This window comes from Oncorhynchus nerka, linkage group LG13, assembly GCF_034236695.1.
Source record: "Oncorhynchus nerka isolate Pitt River linkage group LG13, Oner_Uvic_2.0, whole genome shotgun sequence".
Taxonomy (NCBI): Eukaryota; Metazoa; Chordata; class Actinopteri; order Salmoniformes; family Salmonidae; genus Oncorhynchus; species Oncorhynchus nerka.
Window position 1 is genome coordinate 102977190 of NC_088408.1, and position 20654 is coordinate 102997843.

The following is a 20654-nucleotide window of genomic DNA, read 5'->3' on the forward strand; positions in this document are numbered from 1 at the left end:
CTGACTAAATACTTGTTTGCCCCACTGTATATACATAATATGACATTTTAAATGTCTTTATTCTTTTTGCAACTTTTGTGAGTGTAATGTTTACTGTTTTTATTGTTTATTTCACTTTTGTTTATTATCTATTTCACTTGCTTTGGCAATGTTAACATATGTTTCCAATGACAATAAAGACCTTTGAATTGAAATTGAATTGAGAACACATGGTCCCTGACTCCAAAACTCTCAAAGACCAACATAGACCCAGACACCAGCTTAGAGCTTCTGAGACTTACTCTACAACATTCACTCATGGGTGCTTAGGAAATCTACTGGAAACGGTGCCTGGGGAAGGCCCGAAGCATCATCAAGGACCCCACACACCCCAGCCACGAGCTGGTCACTCCCTTACCGTTAGGCAGACGGTATCGGAGCATGAGGTCTGATACCAACAGGTTCAGAGAGTTTCCATCTACAATCCTGTCAGACTGCTGAACACTTGAAATGGACTGACCACCTGTTCTGATTCTAACAGGACTGACCACCTGTTCTGATTCTAACAGGACTGCCCACCTGCTCTGATTCTAACAGGACTGACCACCTGTTCTGATTCTAACAGGACTGACCATCTGCTCTGATTCTAACCCTAACAGTACTGACCATCTGCTCTGATTCTAACCCTAACAGGACTGACCACCTGCTCTGATTCTAACAGGACTGACCACCTGCTCTGATTCTAACAGGACTGACCACCTGCTCTGATTCTAACAGGACTGACCACCTGCTCTGATTCTAACAGGACTGACCATCTGCTCTGATTCTAACAGGACTGACCACCTGCTCTGATTCTAACAGGACTGACCACCTGCTCTGATTCTAACAGGACTGACCTCCTCCTTTGATTCTAACTGGACTAGTACAAAGATCTCAAGATAAGGAGGAAGGTGAGGGATCAGCCCAGAACTACACGGCAGGACCTGGTCAATGACCTGAAGAGAGCTTGGGACCACAGTCTCAAAGAAAACCATTAGTAACACACCACGCAGTCATGGGTTAAAGTCCTGCAGCGCACGCAAGGTCCCCCTGCTCAAGCCAGCGCATGTCCAGGCCCGTCTGAAGTTTGCCAATGACCATCTGGATGATCCAGAGGAATGGGAGAAAGGTCATGTGGTCTGATGAGACAAAGATAGAGCTTTTTGGTCTAAACTCCACTCGCCATGTTTGGAGGAAGAAGAAGGATGAGTACAACCCCAAGAACACCATCCCAACCGTGAAGCATGGAGGTGGAAACATCATTCTTTGGGGATGCTTTTCTGCAAAGGGTACAGGACGACTGCACCATATTGAGGGGAGGATGGATGGGGCCATGTATCGCGAGATCTTGGCCAACAACCTCCTTCCCTCAGTAAGAGCATTGAAGATGGGTCGTGGCTGGGTCTTCCAGCATGACAACGACCCGAAACACACAACTAAGGAGTGGCTCCGTAAGAAGCATCTCAAGTTCCTGGAGTGGCCTAGCCAGTAGCCAGACCTGAACCCAATAGAAAACCTTTGGAGGGAGCTGAAAGTCCGTATTGCCCAGCGACAGCCCTGAAACCTGAATGATCTGGACAAGGCCTATATGGAGGAGTGGGCCAAAATCCCTGCTGCAATGTTTGCAAACCTGGTCAAGAACTACAGGAAACGTATGATCTCTGTAATTGCAAACAAAGGTTTCTGTACCAAATATGAAGTTCTGCTTTTCTGATGTATCAAATACTTATGTCATGCAATAAAATGCAAATGAATTACTTAAACATCATACAATGTGATTTTCTGGATTTTTGTTTTAGATTCCGTCTCTCACAGTTGAAGTGTACCTATGATAAAAATTACAGACCTCTACATGCTTTGTAAGTAGGAAAACCTGCAAAATCGGCAGTGTATCAAATACTTGTTCTCCCCACTGTATATATATATATATATATATATATATATACACATATACACACACACACCCACAAACATACTAAACAAACAGGGGTTGTGCAGGTAGGTAGTCTGCAGGTAGGTAGTCTGCAGGTAGGTAGTCTGCAGGTACAGTTCATTCGGAAAGTATTCAGACACCTGGACGTTTTCCACATTTTCTAACGTTACAGCCTTATTCTAAAATGTATTAAATACATGTTTTTCCTCATCAATCTACAGTACCCCATAATGACATCACAATACCCTATAATGACAAAGCGAAAACAGGTTATAATTTTTAGCAAAAGTATTAAAAATAAAAAACAGAAATACCTTTTTTACATAAGTATTCAGACCCTTTGCTGTGAGAATCGAAATTGAGCTCAGGTGCATCCTGGTTCCATTGATCATCCTTAAGATGTTTCTACAACTTGATTGTAGTCCACCTGTGGTAAATTCAATTGATTGGACATGATTTGGAAAGGCACACACTTGTCTATATAAAGGTCCCACAGTTGACAGTGAATGTCAGTGCAAAAACCAAGCCACGGGATTGAAGGAATTGTCTGTAGAGCTCTGAGACAGGATTGTGTTGAGGCACACATCTGGGGAAAAGTACCAAAACATTTCTGCAGCATTGAAGGTCCCCAAGTACACAGTGGCCTCCATCATTCTTAAATGGAAGAAGTTTGAAACCACCAAGACTCTTCCTAGAGCTGGCCGTCTGGCCAAACTGAGCAATCGGGGGAGAAGGGCCTTGGTCAGAGAGGTGACCAAGAACCCGATGGTCACTCTGAGAGAGCTCCATAGTTCCTCTGTGAAAATGGGAGAACCTTCCAGAAGAACAACCATCTTTGCAGCACTACACCAATCAGGCCTTTATGGTAGAGTGCCCAGACGGAAGCCACTCCTCAGTAAAAGGCACATGAAAGCCTGCTAGGAGTTTGCCAAAAGGAAAGGATTCTCAGACTATGAGAAACAAGATTCTCTGGTCTGATGAAACCATGATTGAACTCTTTTGCCTGAATGCCAAGAGTCACATCTGGAGGAAACCTGGCACCATCCCTACGGTGAAGCATGGTGGTGGCAGCATCATGCTGTGGGGATGTTTATCAGCGGCAAGGACTGGGAGACTAGTCAGGATCGAGGGAAAGATGAACAGAGCAAAGTACAGAGAGATCCTTGATGAAAACCTTCTCCAGAGTGGTCAGGACCTCAGACTGGGGTGAAGGTTCACCTTCCAACAGGACAAAGACCCTAAGCACACAGCCAAGACAACACAGGAGTGGCTTCGGGACAAGTCTCTGAATGTCCTTGAGTGGCCCAGCCAGAGCCCGGACTTGAACCCAATCGAAAATCTCTGGAGAGACCTGAAAATAGCTGTGCAGTGACGCTCTCCATCCATCCTGACAGAGCTTGAGAGGATCTGCAGAGAAGAATGGGAGAAACTCCCCAAATACAGATGTGCCAAGCTTGTAGCGTCATACCCAAGAAGACTGGAGGCTGTAATCGCTGTCAAATGTGCTTCAACAAAGTACTGAGTAAAGGGTCTGAATACTAATGTAAATGTACAAAAATAAAAAAATAAAGAAGTTTTTGCTTTGTCATTATGGGGTATTGTGATGTCATTATGGGGTATTGTGATGTCATTATGGGGTATTGTGATGTCATTATGGGGTATTGTGATGTCATTATGGGGTATTGTGATGTCATTATGGGGTATTGTGATGTCATTATGGGGTATTGTGATGTCATTATGGGGTATTGTGATGTCACTATGGGTATTGTGATGTCATTATGGGGTATTGTGATGTCATTATGGGGTATTGTGATGTCATTATGGGGTATTGTGATGTCATTATGGGGTATTGTGATGTCACTATGGGGTATTGTGATGTCATTATGGGGTATTGTGATGTCACTATGGGGTATTGTGATGTCATTATGGGGTATTGTGATGTCACTATGGGGTATTGTGATGTCACTATGGGGTATTGTGATGTCATTATGGGGTATTGTGATGTCATTATGGGGTATTGTGATGTCACTATGGGGTATTGTGATGTCATTATGGGGTATTGTGATGTCATCGTGGGGTATTGTGATGTCATCGTGGGGTATTGTGATGTCATTATGGGGTATTGTGATGTCATTATGGGGTATTGTGATGTCATTATGGGGTATTGTGATGTCATTATGGGGTATTGTGATGTCATTATGGGGTATTGTGATGTCATTATGGGGTATTGTGATGTCACTATGGGGTATTGTGATGTCATTATGGGGTATTGTGATGTCATTATGGGTATTGTGATGTCATTATGGGGTATTGTGATGTCATTATGGGGTATTGTGATGTCACTATGGGGGTATTGTGATGTCATTATGGGGTATTGTGATGTCACTATGGGGTATTGTGATGTCATTATGGGGTATTGTGATGTCACTATGGGGTATTGTGATGTCATTATGGGGTATTGTGATGTCACTATGGGGTATTGTGATGTCATTATGGGGTATTGTGATGTCATTATGGGGTATTGTGATGTCATTATGGGGTATTGTGATGTCATTATGGGGTATTGTGATGTCACTATGGGGTATTGTGATGTCATTATGGGGTATTGTGATGTCACTATGGGGTATTGTGATGTCACTATGGGGTATTGTGATGTCACTATGGGGTATTGTGATGTCATTATGGGGTATTGTGATGTCACTATGGGGTATTGTGATGTCATTATGGGGTATTGTGATGTCATTATGGGGTATTGTGATGTCATTATGGGGTATTGTGATGTCATTATGGGGTATTGTGATGTCATTATGGGGTATTGTGATGTCATTATGGGGTATTGTGTGTAGGTAGTCTGAGGGGCAGGTAGTCTGCTGGGTAGGTAGTCTGCTGGGTAGGTAGTCTGCTGGGTAGGTAGTCTGCTGGGTAGGTGGTCTGCTGGGTAGGTAGTCTGAGGGGTAGGTAGTCTGCTGGGTAGGTAGTCTGCTGGGTAGGTAGTCTGAGGGGTAGGTAGTCTGCTGGGTAGGTAGTCTGAGGGGCAGGTAGTCTGCTGGGTAGGTAGTCTGCTGGGTAGGTAGTCTGCTGGGTAGGTAGTCTGCTGGGTAGGTAGTCTGCTGGGTAGGTAGTCTGCTGGGTAGGTAGTCTGAGGGGCAGGTAGTCTGCTGGGTAGGTAGTCTGCTGGGTAGGTAGTCTGCTGGGTAGGTAGTCTGCTGGGTAGGTAGTCTGAGGGGTAGGTAGTCTGCTGGGTAGGTAGTCTGAGGGGTAGGTAGTCTGCTGGGTAGGTAGTCTGCTGGGTAGGTAGTCTGCTGGGTAGGTAGTCTGCTGGGTAGGTAGTCTGCTGGGTAGTCTGCTGGGTAGGTAGTCTGCTGGGTAGGTAGTCTGAGGGGTAGGTAGTCTGCTGGGTAGGTAGTCTGCTGGGTAGGTAGTCTGCTGGGTAGGTAGTCTGCTGGGTAGGTAGTCTGCTGGGTAGGTAGTCTGAGGGGTAGGTAGTCTGCTGGGTAGGTAGTCTGCTGGGTAGGAGTCTGCTGGGTAGGTAGTCTGCTGGGTAGGTAGTCTGAGGTAGTCTGCTGGGTAGGTAGTCTGAGGGGTAGGTAGTCTGCTGGGTAGGTAGTCTGAGGGGTAGGTAGTCTGCTGGGTAGGTAGTCTGCTGGGTAGGTAGTCTGCTGGGTAGGTAGTCTGCTGGGTAGGTAGTCTGAGGGGTAGGTAGTCTGCTGGGTAGGTAGTCTGAGGGGTAGGTAGTCTGCTGGGTAGGTAGTCTGAGGGGCAGGTAGTCTGCTGGGTAGGTAGTCTGCTGGGTAGGTAGTCTGAGGGGTAGGTAGTCTGCTGGGTAGGTAGTCTGAGGGGCAGGTAGTCTGCTGGGTAGGTAGTCTGCTGGGTAGGTAGTCTGAGGGGTAGGTAGTCTGCTGGGTAGGTAGTCTGCTGGGTAGGTAGTCTGCTGGGTAGGTAGTCTGAGGGGCAGGTAGTCTGCTGGGTAGGTAGTCTGCTGGGTAGGTAGTCTGAGGGGTAGGTAGTCTGCTGGGTAGGTAGTCTGCTGGGTAGGTAGTCTGAGGGTAGGTAGTCTGCTGGGTAGGTAGTCTGCTGGGTAGGTAGTCTGCTGGGTAGGTAGTCTGAGGGGTAGGTAGTCTGCTGGGTAGGTAGTCTTCTGGGTAGGTAGTCTGCTGGGTAGGTAGTCTGCTGGGTAGGTAGTCTGAGGGGCAGGTAGTCTGCTGGGTAGGTAGTCTGCTGGGTAGGTAGTCTGAGGGGTAGGTAGTCTGCTGGGTAGGTAGTCTTCTGGGTAGGTAGTCTGCTGGGTAGGTAGTCTGCTGGGTAGGTAGTCTGAGGGGTAGGTAGTCTGCTGGGCAGGTAGTCTGCTGGGTAGGTAGTCTGCTGGGTAGGTAGTCTGAGGGGTAGGTAGTCTGCTGGGTAGGTAGTCTATTGGGTAGGTAGTCTGCTGGGTAGGTAGTCTGCTGGGCAGGTAGTCTGCCCAGTAGGTAGCCTGCAGCTTGGTAGCCTGCAGGTACAGTAGGTAGCCTGCTGGTACAGTAGGTAGCCTGCAGCTTGGTAGCCTGCAGGTAAAGTAGGTAGTCTGCAGGTACAGTAGGTAGCCTGCAGCTTGGTAGCCTGCAGGTACAGTAGGTAGCCTGCAGCTTGGTAGCCTGCAGGTACAGTAGGTAGTCTGCAGAGCTCATCCATAAAGGAGGCTAATAGATGTTGACAACCTGGGTGGAGTTCAGAGGCTGATTACCTTTGGCTCGCTGGGTAATCAGCTTAGGTGTCTGGAGTGGTAACTAGCTAGCAGAGCTCTGGATTTGCTCCCTGGTAAACAACTTGATTGATTCTGATCTAGTCAACAAAATGAAGTTGATATTTTTTTGTAGCGTGTGTGAAAATGCACTGGATTCCTTTGCATTGTGTGTGTGTGTGTGCGCTCAAAGCCCCCCTACCTTAGAGATGAGTTCGTCGTGGTTAGCCAGGTGTGCCCGACAGTGTATACAGCTGTAGGTGCGATGACACGAGGGCAGGTAGGCCTGAAACGTCTTCGACTTGGTCATCTTCACCATGTCACATGGGCGGGGCTCTGGGCTGTGATTGGCTGATGTGCCGGGGGCTGCGGCGTCCGGGCTAGCGGCGGACGAGCAGCAGCTCTGCTGAACTTGCTGACAGAAGAAGCACTGGAAGATGCAAGCAAAAGCCGTCGTTGTTGAGGAGTGGGTGTGTGGCGGCAGGCTCCACACAGCAACCACGAGGAAACTACACCTGGAGAGGACGAATATTAAGACAGAGAGTTAGGAGAGGGGAGAAGAGGAGAGAGGGAAGGAGGAGAGAGGGAGAGAGGAGAGATGAGAATAGGAGAGGAGAGAGGAGAATAGGATAGGGGAGAGGGAGAGAGGAGAATAGGATAGGGGAGAGGGAGAGAGGAGAATAGGAGAGGAGAATAGGAGAGAGAGGAGAATAGGAGAGAGGAGAAGGCGAGAGAGGAGAATATGAGAGGAGAATAGGAGAGGGGGAGAGGAGAATAGGAGAGGAGAATAGGAGAGGGAGAGAGGAGAATAGGAGAGGGAGAGAGGAGAATAGGAGAGGGAGAGAGGAGAATAGGAGAGGGAGAGAGGAGAATAGGAGAGGGAGAGAGGAGAATAGGAGAGGGAGAGAGGAGAATAGGAGAGGAGAGGGAGAGAGGAGAGATGAGAATAGGAGAGGAGAGAGGAGAATAGGAGAGAGGAGAAGGCGAGAGAGGAGAATATGAGAGGAGAATAGGAGAGGGAGAGAGGAGAATAGGAGAGGAGAATAGGAGAGGGAGAGAGGAGAATAGGAGAGGAGAATATGAGAGGAGAATAGGAGAGGAGAGGGAGAGGGGAGAATAGGAGAGGAGAGGGAGAGAGGAGAATAGGAGAGGAGAGGGAGAGGAGAATAGGAGAGGAGAGGGAGAGAGGAGAATAGGAGAGGAGAGGGAGAGAGGAGAATAGGAGAGGGGAGGGAGAGAGGAGAATAGGAGAGAGGAGAATAGGAGAGGGGAGGGAGAGAGGAGAATAGGAGAGAGGAGAATAGGAGAGGGGAGGGAGAGAGGAGAATAGGAGAGGAGAGGGGAGAATAGGAGAGGGGAGGGAGAGAGGAGAATAGGAGAGGAGAGGGAGAGAGGAGAATAGGAGAGGAGAGGAGAGAGGAGAATAGGAGAGGAGAGGGAGAGAGGAGAACAGGAGAGGAGAGGGAGAGAGGAGAATAGGAGAGGGGAGGGAGAGAAGAGAATAGGAGAGGAGAGAGGAGAATAGGAGAGGAGAGGGAGAGAGGAGAATAGGAGAGGAGAGGGAGAGAGGAGAATAGGAGAGGAGGGAGAGAGGAGAATAGGAGAGGGGAGGGAGAGAGGAGAATAGGAGAGAGGAGAATAGGAGAGAGGAGAATAGGAGAGGGGAGGGAGAGAGGAGAATAGGAGAGAGGAGAATAGGAGAGGGGAGGGAGAGAGGAGAATAGAAGAGGAGAGGGAGAGAGGAGAATAGGAGAGAGGAGAATAGGAGAGGGGAGGGAGAGAGGAGAATAGAGAGAGAGAGGAGAATAGGAGAGGGAGAGAGGAGAATAGGAGAGGGAGAGAGGAGAATAGGAGAGGGAGAGAGGAGAATAGGAGAGAGGAGAATAGGAGAGGAGAGGGAGAGGAGAATAGGAGAGGGGAGGGAGAGAGGAGAATAGGAGAGGGAGAGAGGAGAATAGGAGAGAGGAGAATAGGAGAGGGGAGGGAGAGAGGAGAATAGAGAGGGAGAGGGGATAATAGGAGAGGGGAGGGAGAGAGGAGAATAGAAGAGGAGAGGGAGAGAGGAGAATAGGAGAGGGGAGGGAGAGAGGAGAATAGAAGAGGAGAGGGAGAGAGGAGAATAGGAGAGGGGAGGGAGAGAGGAGAATAGGAGAGAGAGGAGAATAGGAGAGAGGAGAGAGGAGAATAGGAGAGGAGAGAGGAGAATAGGAGAGGGAGAGGAGAATAGGAGAGGGGAGGGAGAGAGGAGAATAGGAGAGGGAGAGAGGAGAATAGGAGAGAGGAGAATAGGAGAGAGGAGAATAGGAGAGAGGAGAATAGGAGAGAGGAGAATAGGAGAGGGAGAGGGAGAGAGGAGAATAGGAGAGAGGAGAATAGGAGAGAGGAGAATAGGAGAGAGGAGAATAGGAGAGGGAGAGGGAGAGAGGAGAATAGGAGAGGGGAGGGAGAGAGGAGAATATGAGAGAGGAGAATAGGAGAGGGAGAGAGGAGAATAGGAGAGAGGAGAATAGGAGAGGGAGAGAGGAGAATAGGAGAGAGGAGAATAGGAGAGGGAGAGAGGAGAATAGAAGAGGGAGAGAGGAGAATAGAAGAGGGGAGGGAGAGAGGAGCATAGGAGAGGGAGAGGGAGAATAGGAGAGGGGAGGCCCTACACCCAAACAAGGGCACTGCGTTCATCCACCTCTGGCCTGCTCGCCTCCCTACCACTGAGGAAGTACAGTTCCCGCTCAGCCCAGTCAAAACTGTTCGCTGCTCTGGCCCCCCAATGGTGGAACAAACTCCCTCACGACGCCAGGACAGCGGAGTCAATCACCACCTTCCGGAGACACCTGAAACCCCACCTCTTTAAGGAATACCTAGGATAGGATAAAGTAATCCTTCTCACCCCCCCCCCTTAAAAGATTTAGATGCACTATTGTAAAGTGGCTGTTCCACTGGATGTCATAAGGTGAATGCACCAATTTGTAAGTCGCTCTGGATAAGAGCGTCTGCTAAATGACTTAAATGGAAAATGGGAGGGAGAGAGGAGAATATATTGAAGCAACATCTCAAGACTTCAGTCAGGAAGTTAAAGCTCGCAAATGGGTCATCCACATGGACAATGACCCCCAAGCATACTTCCAAAGTTGTGGCAAAATGGCTTAAGGACAACAAAGTCAAGGTATCGGAGTGGCCATCACAAAGCCCTGCCATCAACCCCATAGAAATTTGTGGGCAGAACTGAAAAAGCGTGTGCGAGAAAGGAGGCCTACAAACCTGACTCCGTTACACCAGCTCTGTCAGGAGGAATGGGCCAAAATTCACCCAACTTATTGTGGGAAGCTTGTGGAAGGCAACCCGAAACATTTGATCCAAGTTAAACAATTTAAAAGGCAATGCTACCAAATACTAATTGAGTGTATGTAAACTTCTGACCCACTGGGAATGTGATGAAATAAATAAAAGCTGAAATAAATCATTCTCTCTACTATTATTCTGACATTTCACATTCTTAAAATAAAGTGGTGATACTAACTGACCTAAAACAGGGAATTTTTACTAGGCTTAAATGTCAGGAATTGTGAAAAACTGAGTTGAAATGTATTTGGCTAAGGTGTATGTAAACTTCCAACTTCAACTGATCAGTCACTGTGGGGGCGACGTCCTCGGTGCACTTATTGATTGAGCCAGTGACTACTCAATGCCATAGGAAGAATCCCGGAACATGTTCCAGTCTGTGATAGCAAAACAGTCCTGTAGTTTAGCATCTATCTGCTTCATCTGACCACTTTTTTAAATGTATCTAGTCACTGATGCTCCCTGCTTTAATTTTAGCTTGTAAGCAGTAATCAGGAGGATAGAGTTATGATCAGATTTACCAAATGGAGGACGAGGGAGAGCTTTGTACGCGTCTCTGTGTGTGGAGTACAGGTGGTCTAGAAATGTTTTCCCTCTGGTTACACATTTAACATGTTGATAGAAATGAGGTAAAACTGATTTAAGTTTCCCTGCATTAAAGTTCCCAGCCACTAGGAGGCGCCGCCTCTGGATGAGCGTTTTCCTGTTAACTTTTGGCCTTAATCAGCTCATTGAGTGCGGTTTTAGTGCCAGCATCGGTCTCTGGTGGTATGTAGACAGCTACAAAGAATACAGATGAAAACTCACTGGGTAGACAGTGTGGTCTACAGCTTATCATGAGATACTCTACCTCAGGCGAGCAAAACCTCGAGACTTCCTTAGATATCGTGCACCAGCTGTTGTTTACATAAATACATAGGCCCCCGCCCCGTGTCTTACCAGAGGCTGCTCTTCTGTCCTGCCGATAGCTGGTGGGTTATACACTCTATTGTTTACATATATACATAGGCCCTCGCCCCGTGTCTTACCAGAGGCTGCTCTTCTGTCCTGCCGATAGAGTGTATAACCTGTCAGCTGTATGTTATTTTAATGTCGTCGTTCAGCCACGATTCGGTAAAACATAAGATATTACAGTTTTTAATGTCCCGATGGTAGGATATGTGTGCTTTTAGTTTGTCTCATTTATTTTCCAGCAATTTAACGTTAGCTAGAAGTACGGAAGGCAAGGGCAGGACCGTTGTAGCCTCCCGGTAGGAGGCACCTCTAAACAGGACCGTTGTAGTCTCCCGGTAGGAAGCACCTCTAAACAGGACCGTTGTAGCCTCCCGGTAGGAAGCACCTCTAAACAGGACCGTTGTAGCCTCCCGGTAGGAAGCACCTCTAAACAGGACCGTTGTAGCCTCCCGGTAGGAAGCACCTCTAAACAGGACCGTTGTAGCCTCCCGGTAGGAAGCACCTCTAAACAGGACCGTTGTAGCCTCCCGGTGGGAAGCACCTCTAAACAGGACCGTTGTAGCCTCCCGGTAGGAAGCACCTCTAAACAGGACCGTTGTAGCCTCCCGGTAGGAAGCACCTCTAAACAGGACCGTTGTAGCCTCCCGGTGGGAAGCACCTCTAAACAGGACCGTTGTAGCCTCCCGGTAGGAAGCACCTCTAAACAGGACCGTTGTAGCCTCCCGGTAGGAAGCACCTCTAAACAGGACCGTTGTAGCCTCCCGGTAGGAAGCACCTCTAAACAGGACCGTTGTAGCCTCCCGGTGGGAAGCACCTCTAAACAGGACCGTTGTAGCCTCCCGGTAGGAAGCACCTCTAAACAGGACCGTTGTAGCCTCCCGGTAGGAAGCACCTCTAAACAGGACCGTTGTAGCCTCCCGGTAGGAAGCACCTCTAAACAGGACCGTTGCACTGGTCCTCCACACCGGCTTGTCGTTACGTGAGCTGGCATGTCAAGGTGACAACCAGATTCTAGATGGTGACCAAATACTAAAAGTTATTTCTCCTAACTTTATTTGCCTAGTTTTAAATAGCACCATGCTAATGTTGTTGCATAGACTATCTGAGAAGGACTCATCGGGAGGTCAGTCTATTCATTTCCCCTCCAGCTGTACGACACACGTCATCAGGTTGGGCACCATGCGTGTCCATGTAGCAGCCTCTCGCGTCCACAACCCTCCCCACTGTGTTAAGTGAACAATCAGCTTGTAAACACCTTTAGAAATACAAGCACATTACCAGAGCACTGCCAAAATGACGTTGTATGTGTGTGTATGTAAGAGAGAAAGTCATCTCATGTCCGAAAACCACGACACACATGAACGAGGAATTTCACCCTGGGGGGACCCTGCTACTGTTTAAATGGGGGAATTTCACCCTGGGGGGACCCTGCTACTGTTTCAATGGGGGAATTTCACCCTGGGGGGACCCTGCTACTGTTTAAATGGGGGAATTTCACCCTGGGGGGACCCTGCTACTGTTTCAATGGGGGAATTTCACCCTGGGGGGACCCTGCTACTGTTTTAATGGGGAATTTCACCCTGGGGGGCCCTGCTACTGTTTTAATGGGGAATTTCACCCTGGGGGGCTGCTACTGTTTTAATGGGGGAATTTCACCCTGGGGGGGCTGCTTCTGTTTAAATGGGGGATTTTCACCCTGGGGGGGCTGCTACTGTTTTAATGGGGGAATTTCACCCTGTGGGGGGCGTGCTACTGTTTAAATGGGGGAATTTCACCCTGTGGGGGGCTGCTACTGTTTTAATGGGGGAATTTCACCCTGGGGGGGGGCGTGCTACTGTTCAAATGGGTGAATTTCACCCTGTGGGGGGCGTGCTACTGTTTTAATGGGGGAATTTCACCCTGGGGGACCCTGCTACTACTTTGATGAGGGAATTTCACCCTAGGGGGGGAGAACCCTGCTACTGTTTTAATGGGGGAATTTCACCCTGGGGACCCTGCTACTGTTTTAATGGGGGGAATTTCACCCTGGGGGACCCTGCTACTGTTTTAATGGGGGAATTTCACCCTGGGGGACCCTGCTACTGTTTTAATGGGGGAATTTCACCCTGGGGGACCCTGCTACTGTTTCAAGGGAATTTCACCCTGGGGGTGGGGGGGGGGCTGCTACTGTATTAATGGGGGAATTTCACCCTGGGGGGCTGCTACTGTTTCAATGGGGAATTTCAACCTAGGGGGGCTGCTACTGTTTTAATGGGGAATTTCACCCTGGGGGACCCTGCTACTGTTTTAATGGGGGAATTTCACCCTGGGGGACCCTGCTACTGTTTTAATGGGGGAATTTCACCCTGGGGGACCCTGCTACTGTTTCAATGGGGAATTTCACCCTGGAGGGTGGGGGGCTGCTACTGTTTTAATGGGGAATTTCACCCTGGGGGACCCTGCTACTGTTTTAATGGGGAATTTCACCCTGGGGGACCCTGCTACTGTTTTAATGGGGGAATTTCACCTGGGGGACCCTGCTACTGTTTTAATGGGGGAATTTCACCCTGGGGGACCCTGCTACTGTTTCAATGGGGAATTTCACCCTGGAGGGTGGGGGGGGGGGGGCTGCTACTGTTTTAATGGGGGAATTTCACCCTGGGGGGACCCTGCTACTATTTTAATGGGGAATTTCACCCTGGGAGGACCCTGCTACTGTTTTAATGGGGAATTTCACCCTGGGGGGACCCTGCTACTGTTTTAATGGGGAATTTCACCCTGGGGGGACCCTGCTACTGTTTTAATGGGGAATTTCACCCTGGGGGGTGAAAGATGTGTTTTAATGATAGATAAAGATGTCAGTCTTTTTGTAATGCCATTCTTTATAAACAAAGACCTGCCGTGACGCGTCGAGCACAACCTCTGGGTTGTTTTTATGCATTCCTATTGGTTGGTTAAATGTACATATCAATAAGGTGCTATGCCATTGGTCATGCTTACAGATAGGGAACGGTTGCGAATGTTAATTCTTCCCAGTCTACTAACATTGACATGCAAGGTTAGGTTACGTTCTGAAATAGTGTATTATATTGTCATATTTACAACGTGTAAGAGTCCACTGTGTACATGTCCTGATGTATATATACTGTATGTTACCTGTTAGATGTGGGACGTATCGTGGGATGTGCTTTTGTATGTTATTGGTGTAAGATCACATTAGCTAGCAGACGAATCAGGAATCTCCTGCTGTCAACATACTGTCGTCCTGTACATCTAATGTGCTTTATATTGTCCTGCACATCTAATGTGCTTTCTATCGTCCTGTACATCTAATGTGCTTTCTGTCGTCCGGTACATGTAATGTGCTTCCTGTCGTCCGGTACATGTAATGTGCTTCCTGTCGTCCGGTACATCTAATGTGCTTTCTATCGTCCTGCACATCTAATGTGCTTCCTGTCATCCTGCACATCTAATGTGCTTCCTGTCGTCCGGTACTTAGGTACTTACATATATTGTCTTTTATACTATTTCTGTCATTGTTTTACACAAATACCCAGTCTGATATTGACGTGCTATCAGCCTATCATCAGACTAAAACCCCAATCAACTGGGACCGCTGGCTGGACTGTCCCTTCTTTAAAAACACAACTGAAGAGAGTTACTAAGTCCGATCACATGTTACACTGACGAGTCACTGGTGGTGAGACCAGTCTTCTTGTATTGTCTGGACAGTGTTTTTTTGGAATGAGATGTTAACCCCTCCCCCCACCACCACAAGTTGTGCTTGGTGCACATCCATCATCAATCATCGCCTGAACCATGAAATACAGCCCCAGACCATTATTCCTCCTCCACCAAACTTTACAGTTGGCACTATGAATTGGGGCAGGTAGCGTTCTCCTGACAAACCCTGATAAGTCCATCGGACTGCCAGATGGTGAAGAGTAATTCATCACTCCAGAGAACGCGTTTCCACTACTCCAGAGTCCAATGGCAGCGAGCTTTACACCACTCCAGCCGACGCTTGGTATTGCGCATGGAGATCTTAGGATTGGAAACTGGCCATGGAAACCCATTTCATGAAGCTCCAGACAAACAGCTTGTGCTGACGTTGCTTCCAGAGGCAGTTTGGAACTCGGCAGTGAGTGTTGAGACTGAGGACAAAAAAGCTCGCGCTACGAGCTTCAGCACTCGGCAGTCCAGTTCTGTGAGCTTGTGTGGTCTACCACTTCGTGACTGAGCCGTTGTTGCTCCTAGACGTTTCCACTTCACAATGACATCACTTAAAGTTGACCGGGGGCAGCTCTAGCAGGACAGACATTTGGCAAACTGACTTGTTGGAAAGGCGGCATCCTATGACGGTGCCACGTTGAAAGTCACTGAGCTCTTCAGTAAGGCCCATTCTACTGACAATGTTTGGCTATGGAGATTGCATGGCTGTGCGCTCCATTTTATACACCTGTCAGCAACAGGTGTGGCTGAAATAGCCCGAATTCACCAATTTGAAGGGGTGTATGAGATACGGAGCACAGAGGGCACTTATCGAATGCGTACTCCGTATGTACATTTGTACATGAAGCATCGATTCAAGCTTCAACGGAAAGTATGCACAAAAAATGACGCAAAATGTCTTCCAATCAAAATGGCTGCCATTATTTGAGATGAAGTGAGAGAAAATACACTCTGACTTTGGAATGAAATGTTGCCTATTCAACATCTCATATGTTGCCTAACTACAACATTTTATCTTGATAATGTTAATGTTCATTTTGGCATGTTATGTAATGTAAATTGTAAGCCCATATTAAGTCAATAGAGCTAACTGGCTAACTACTAGTACTGTTAGCTAGCCAGATAGCGACAAAGAATTGTAAGCTAACTAAACACACAAGAATTGACATCTCTCTTGCATAATATTTTGTTTTAGGTAATTTTTGCCTGTTGAACGATCTGGTTAGCTACGTTATGATGATTCACATATAGCTAGCTGATAGTTATGAAGTAAAACTGTTGCTTAGTGTATATCTTGCTTAGTCTCTATTGCCATTGTCCTGGCTGGAAGGTTCAGTTAATGGGTAAATCCATAGTAAGTCAATAGGGCTAACTGGCTAGCTTGCTAGCTAGCCACGAAGAATTGGTAGCTACCTTGCATAACATTAGTTCTAGGTAATTTTTGCCTGTTTAACTAGCTGGCTAGCTAGATTATTACGATTCACATATCCAGGTGATAATTATGAAGTAAAATGTTTGCTTTGTGTATATCTTAGAGGAAGGTTCAGTGAATGGGGAGGTGAAGTGAGAGGTAATCTCAACACCACACTAGGAGCCACAGAACAATGTGACATATTTCACCAGGGGTATAGTTGTGAAGCATCCGCTTGGCGTTTCACTACGAAGCCCAGTGGTTGGCAGTGGGAGAAGATGGAACAAGACCGACATTCTGCAAAATTTCTCATTGATGAAACATTTGATCTCAAAACAGTTTGCTGTTCCCAAAACTACAATCTCTTACGAACAGAGTGGACTACGTTCTGTAGACTTGACCCTTTTCCAAAGTTGAAAAAAAAACGTTGTTTTAGAAGTGCAAAGGTGAATTGAATTATTGCACACGTGCACTTCACAGAGTAGGCGTTCCCTAATGGATATATGCAAATAAATGCTAGAAAGCACCAATAGGATCTCGCTAGCTCGTGCTTGGCTCTACCCACTATGACTCATTTGCTCATTTGAAAGGACAGGGCTGTGGTCTATCTTGGTTCAGTTGAAAAAGCTTTGATAATACAGTGCGAGTGCTTCTCAAATGTATTGTTTTATGCATGCTTCACACTCTCGTCCTCACAAGAACGTGGTCGGAGAATCATCGGCGCATGAGCGTGTGGAGTACGGAAGCACATTGAGAAGCACCCATAGTGTATGTGGCTGATTAGCCAGCCTGGTCTCATAAACTAGACGTAATATATAAAACGTAAAGCCAGGACACTGATATTAGTATATGTTACGTTTGGTATGGTTACATAAGGTAGAAGATTACTTAAGATGACTTATGCCTAGCAAACCAACGGTTGTGTGTTCGAAACTCATCACGGACAACTTTAGCATTTTAGATAATTAGCAACTTCTTACTACTTTTTTTTTATAGCTACATAGCATGTTAGCTAACCCTAACATAACGCTTTAACATTGACCGCTAGCCTAGCTCATGCTTGCCATCTAGCTAAAAATGACCATTAGACACCTAGCTAACGTTAGCCACAACAAATAGGAATTCCTAACATATGTTTAGCAAATGTGTAACATATTGTACGAATTGAAATTAGTAACATGCCATAGTAATTCTAATTCGTATTTGAAAATGGATGATGGACATCCACAATTAATATCATACTAATTTGCCTGCCCTGGATCTACGTTTAATATGTAACGTCTACCCCTGAGTCCAGGTTGGTCTGGCTGGTGAGATTAATGTATTTGGATTCCTTGTCTGGCTCCATGATGCCTCGCTCCCCCAGAAAGACCACGGGAGCTTCGAGCCTGGCGGTCTCACAGCTAGCCAACCAAACCAGCATGGATATCTATCACGTGTCCAGGCATCCAAATACCCACAAATAGGAAAAGCTATATTAAACACTATGAAAAATAAATCCACAGCAATTTAACTTTGACGTCAGCTAAATGAACTTGCACTACTGTCATTGAGTTACATATAGGGATATGTGATTGACGAGTTATGACACGAAACCTCGAAGCAGCAGTGTGAAAATATAACAAAAGAAAAAGAAGCGCACAGCAGAACAGAGCCGAGCGCAGGAGCTGTTCTTTATAACAAAAGAAGGCAGCGTGCTTCATGACCACTGAGGTATGGTCTAGGTAACCAATACAGGAAGAAGAATGGAGAAGCACACCAAACAAAGGACAGCTATGGTTTCTCTCCCAAATCAACAAAACAAACAAACCAATGAGCAAAAACATTGGATGCAGCAACAGGAGACACGTTTTGCGATCCCCAAGGACAGCAATAATACCAAAAAGGCATTGTCATTTCAACAACGTCTGGCTTGTTTTTATGTTATTAATGTGTTAATACAACCAAATGTATGAAGTATGTACTTGTCTTTATGGTCAACGACAATGTTTTGTTCTGGCTGTCAAATCTAAAACAATAATAACGACGAGCGTAACAAATAAAAATAACTCCACGCGACAAAATCAACTTTAACAATGTAACCCATCATCAATACTGTCTGTAACAATGTATCACACTCACCACCTGAAACGAATCTGCTCAGAGCGAATCTTGACATATATTGACTTGTGTGCTTGATGGTAATGTTTTTCATATCATGAAACGGTTGTCCTCTTTCTAGTGTGCTTGTGTAATGGTCAAGGAGTGATGTTGTCAGGTATCCAGCAGCAGCGATCACTAAAGCTTTCCTTTTCCTCCGTCCGTCTTTGTTGTTGTCTTTTGTGTTCGTGGTAGCCTCGTCTAACGTCACTGCTGGGGACAGACCCAGGTTATGACAGACAGCTACAGCGACCAATAAGGGGAGGCTGCGGCTGAGCTGGAGAAACACCCGGATGTGTAAATAAATACAGGGAGATATTATCATACTGATCACGACATGATAAACACAAGGTTACATGCCTTATTATACGTGCAGGTGAGGCTGTTTATAGAATATAATATGTTGCCTAAAAAAAGAACATAGGTTTATATTCTGTAGGTCCCTTAGACCAACTGGTTAGGGGAAATACAATTACATTCCTTCCTATAAAATATTAATATGGGCTTATTTGTTCTGTCTTCTATATGTGAACAAACACAGGCACAAGGTTGATATTTCATGAAAGCATTTCTGACCAAATCCATTTCTAAATGAGATCTTCAGCTAGTAGTATGAGGGGAGGGGTCAATGCATCCATATTACTGCTGACCTGTTGCACCCACTGTGATTATTATTTGACCCTGCTTGTCATCTATAAACACCTTGAAGAACGATCTGGCCTTAATGACAATGTACTCTTATAATGTCCACCCAGCACAGCCAGAAGAGGACTGGCTACCCCTCAGAGCCTGGTTCCTCTCTAGTTTCTTCCTAGGTTCCTGCCTTTCTGGGGAGTGTTCCTAGCCACAATGCTTCTAGTTCTGCATTGCTTGCTGTTTTTGGGGGTTTTAGGCTGGGTTTATGTATAAGCACTTTGTGACTTCTGCTGATGTAAAAAGGGCTTTATAAATACATCTGATTTTGATTGAGAAATACATTTTTAAAATCCACTGACAGCACAGCCTACAAGTGGCAGTAAATTATTTAATCGATTGCTTTCGGATTACAATCTTTAAAACAAATCCTGTCCGCAGCTCTCACTTGCTATGCGTCACCTTGGAACATCTGTCAGCCTGGGATATATCTTATACTGGAAATAATAACTGAGTCAGTATGGGATGTCTAAAACCAGCCCTTCTCTATGCGCACAAATCTCATTATCTCACATTACATTGCCCGGATTCAAATAAAAAACATTTAGATATTAGGCTACGACCCAATTCCCTCTAGACGTGTCTGCCTAGACATTGTTCATGACGCTCTCTCGTCACTGCATCCGATAGAACAGACCACGAACTAGTCATGACTGTTAATGCAATATTAGTCTACAGGCGGGAAAGCATCTATAGGCAGTGCGTCATCGAATTAATGGAATAACTTGCAATAATAACAAAACAAAAAGTCCGGTGTTGTTATGATGATGGCAACAGCGGGGAAAACATCAATGAACCTATAGGAGGGAAGGAGCGTCGAGCTAGCCTGATGATGTCATGTGTTTTGTATCCTGCGTCGGGTTTTAGTAATGCTCTGTGCTACATCGCACGTCAGTTAGGACGGTGAGCCGATATTGACCGTGATAATCATTTGACTGGATCCTGACATTGGATCATATAGACGACTGATTTTATTGTCATTTTATCGTTATCCTCCAGCTGGGCAACATCAATGGGATATCAGTCAATGTGACATTTGAAAGCGAGTGGGAATACGAAATAAATTCAATGTGGTTATTATAGCCTACTTATAACTAGGTTATAACAAATTATAACCAAAGGGCTCGTTATAGCCTATGGACATGTCCAAGTTTAAACTCTCCAGAACTAAAAATAATAATATCCGTAATCATTGTATTGATTGAAGCAGAACCATTATACACAGATACTTACACAAAACAAGTTTTTATTCCCCTTTGAACGTAGGAGGCGGAGGTAATAATTACTCCGCTGAAGCTGGATGTCACATTCACAACACAGATCTTGGTCTGTGCCCGGGCTGCCACGGCCCCAAGACGGAGACGTCACCTCACTGGGTTTCACTCATGTTTCCATTCGGCCCAGTGGTGCAGGTAACTAACTAAATACCCGACTGTGCAGGTAACTCAATAATAAAGGAGATACTGTTGGCTAAAAGACTACGGCTGAACAGCAACATGCGGGTCCGGGTTCCACACAAACAAACTCCGTCCTATCTGTACATCCTTTTAGGCTTCAACACGGTCGGCTCGGGTCTTTCTCCAGTCTGAGCAAATCATTGCAGATTCCGACTGAGCCTCAAGTGATTCAATCCATGCACAAATAACACAGCGGACTGGGGCAGTTAAAGGAGAGATGAAGAGTAGCCTTGTCTAGGCTGGTTCCTGCTATCCAGTAGGTTGCCTACACTGTCGGAACAACAC

At 46.4% G+C, this 20654-nt stretch overlaps 1 protein-coding gene across 1 annotated transcript in view; it reads right to left on the reverse strand.

Annotated features, from left to right (window-relative positions):
- Positions 1 to 20272, reverse strand: part of ypel1 (yippee-like 1) — a 33703-nt gene extending 13431 nt beyond the window's left edge. Inside the window, exons 1-2 of the mRNA XM_065026927.1 lie at positions 20146 to 20272; positions 6871 to 7183 (exon numbers count right to left, since the gene is read on the reverse strand). Of these exons, the coding sequence (XP_064882999.1) occupies positions 6871 to 6987 (117 nt within the window). The 5' untranslated portion in view covers positions 6988 to 7183; positions 20146 to 20272. The remainder of the gene's footprint in view (positions 1 to 6870; positions 7184 to 20145) is intronic.
- Positions 20273 to 20654: the final 382 nt, after the last annotated feature.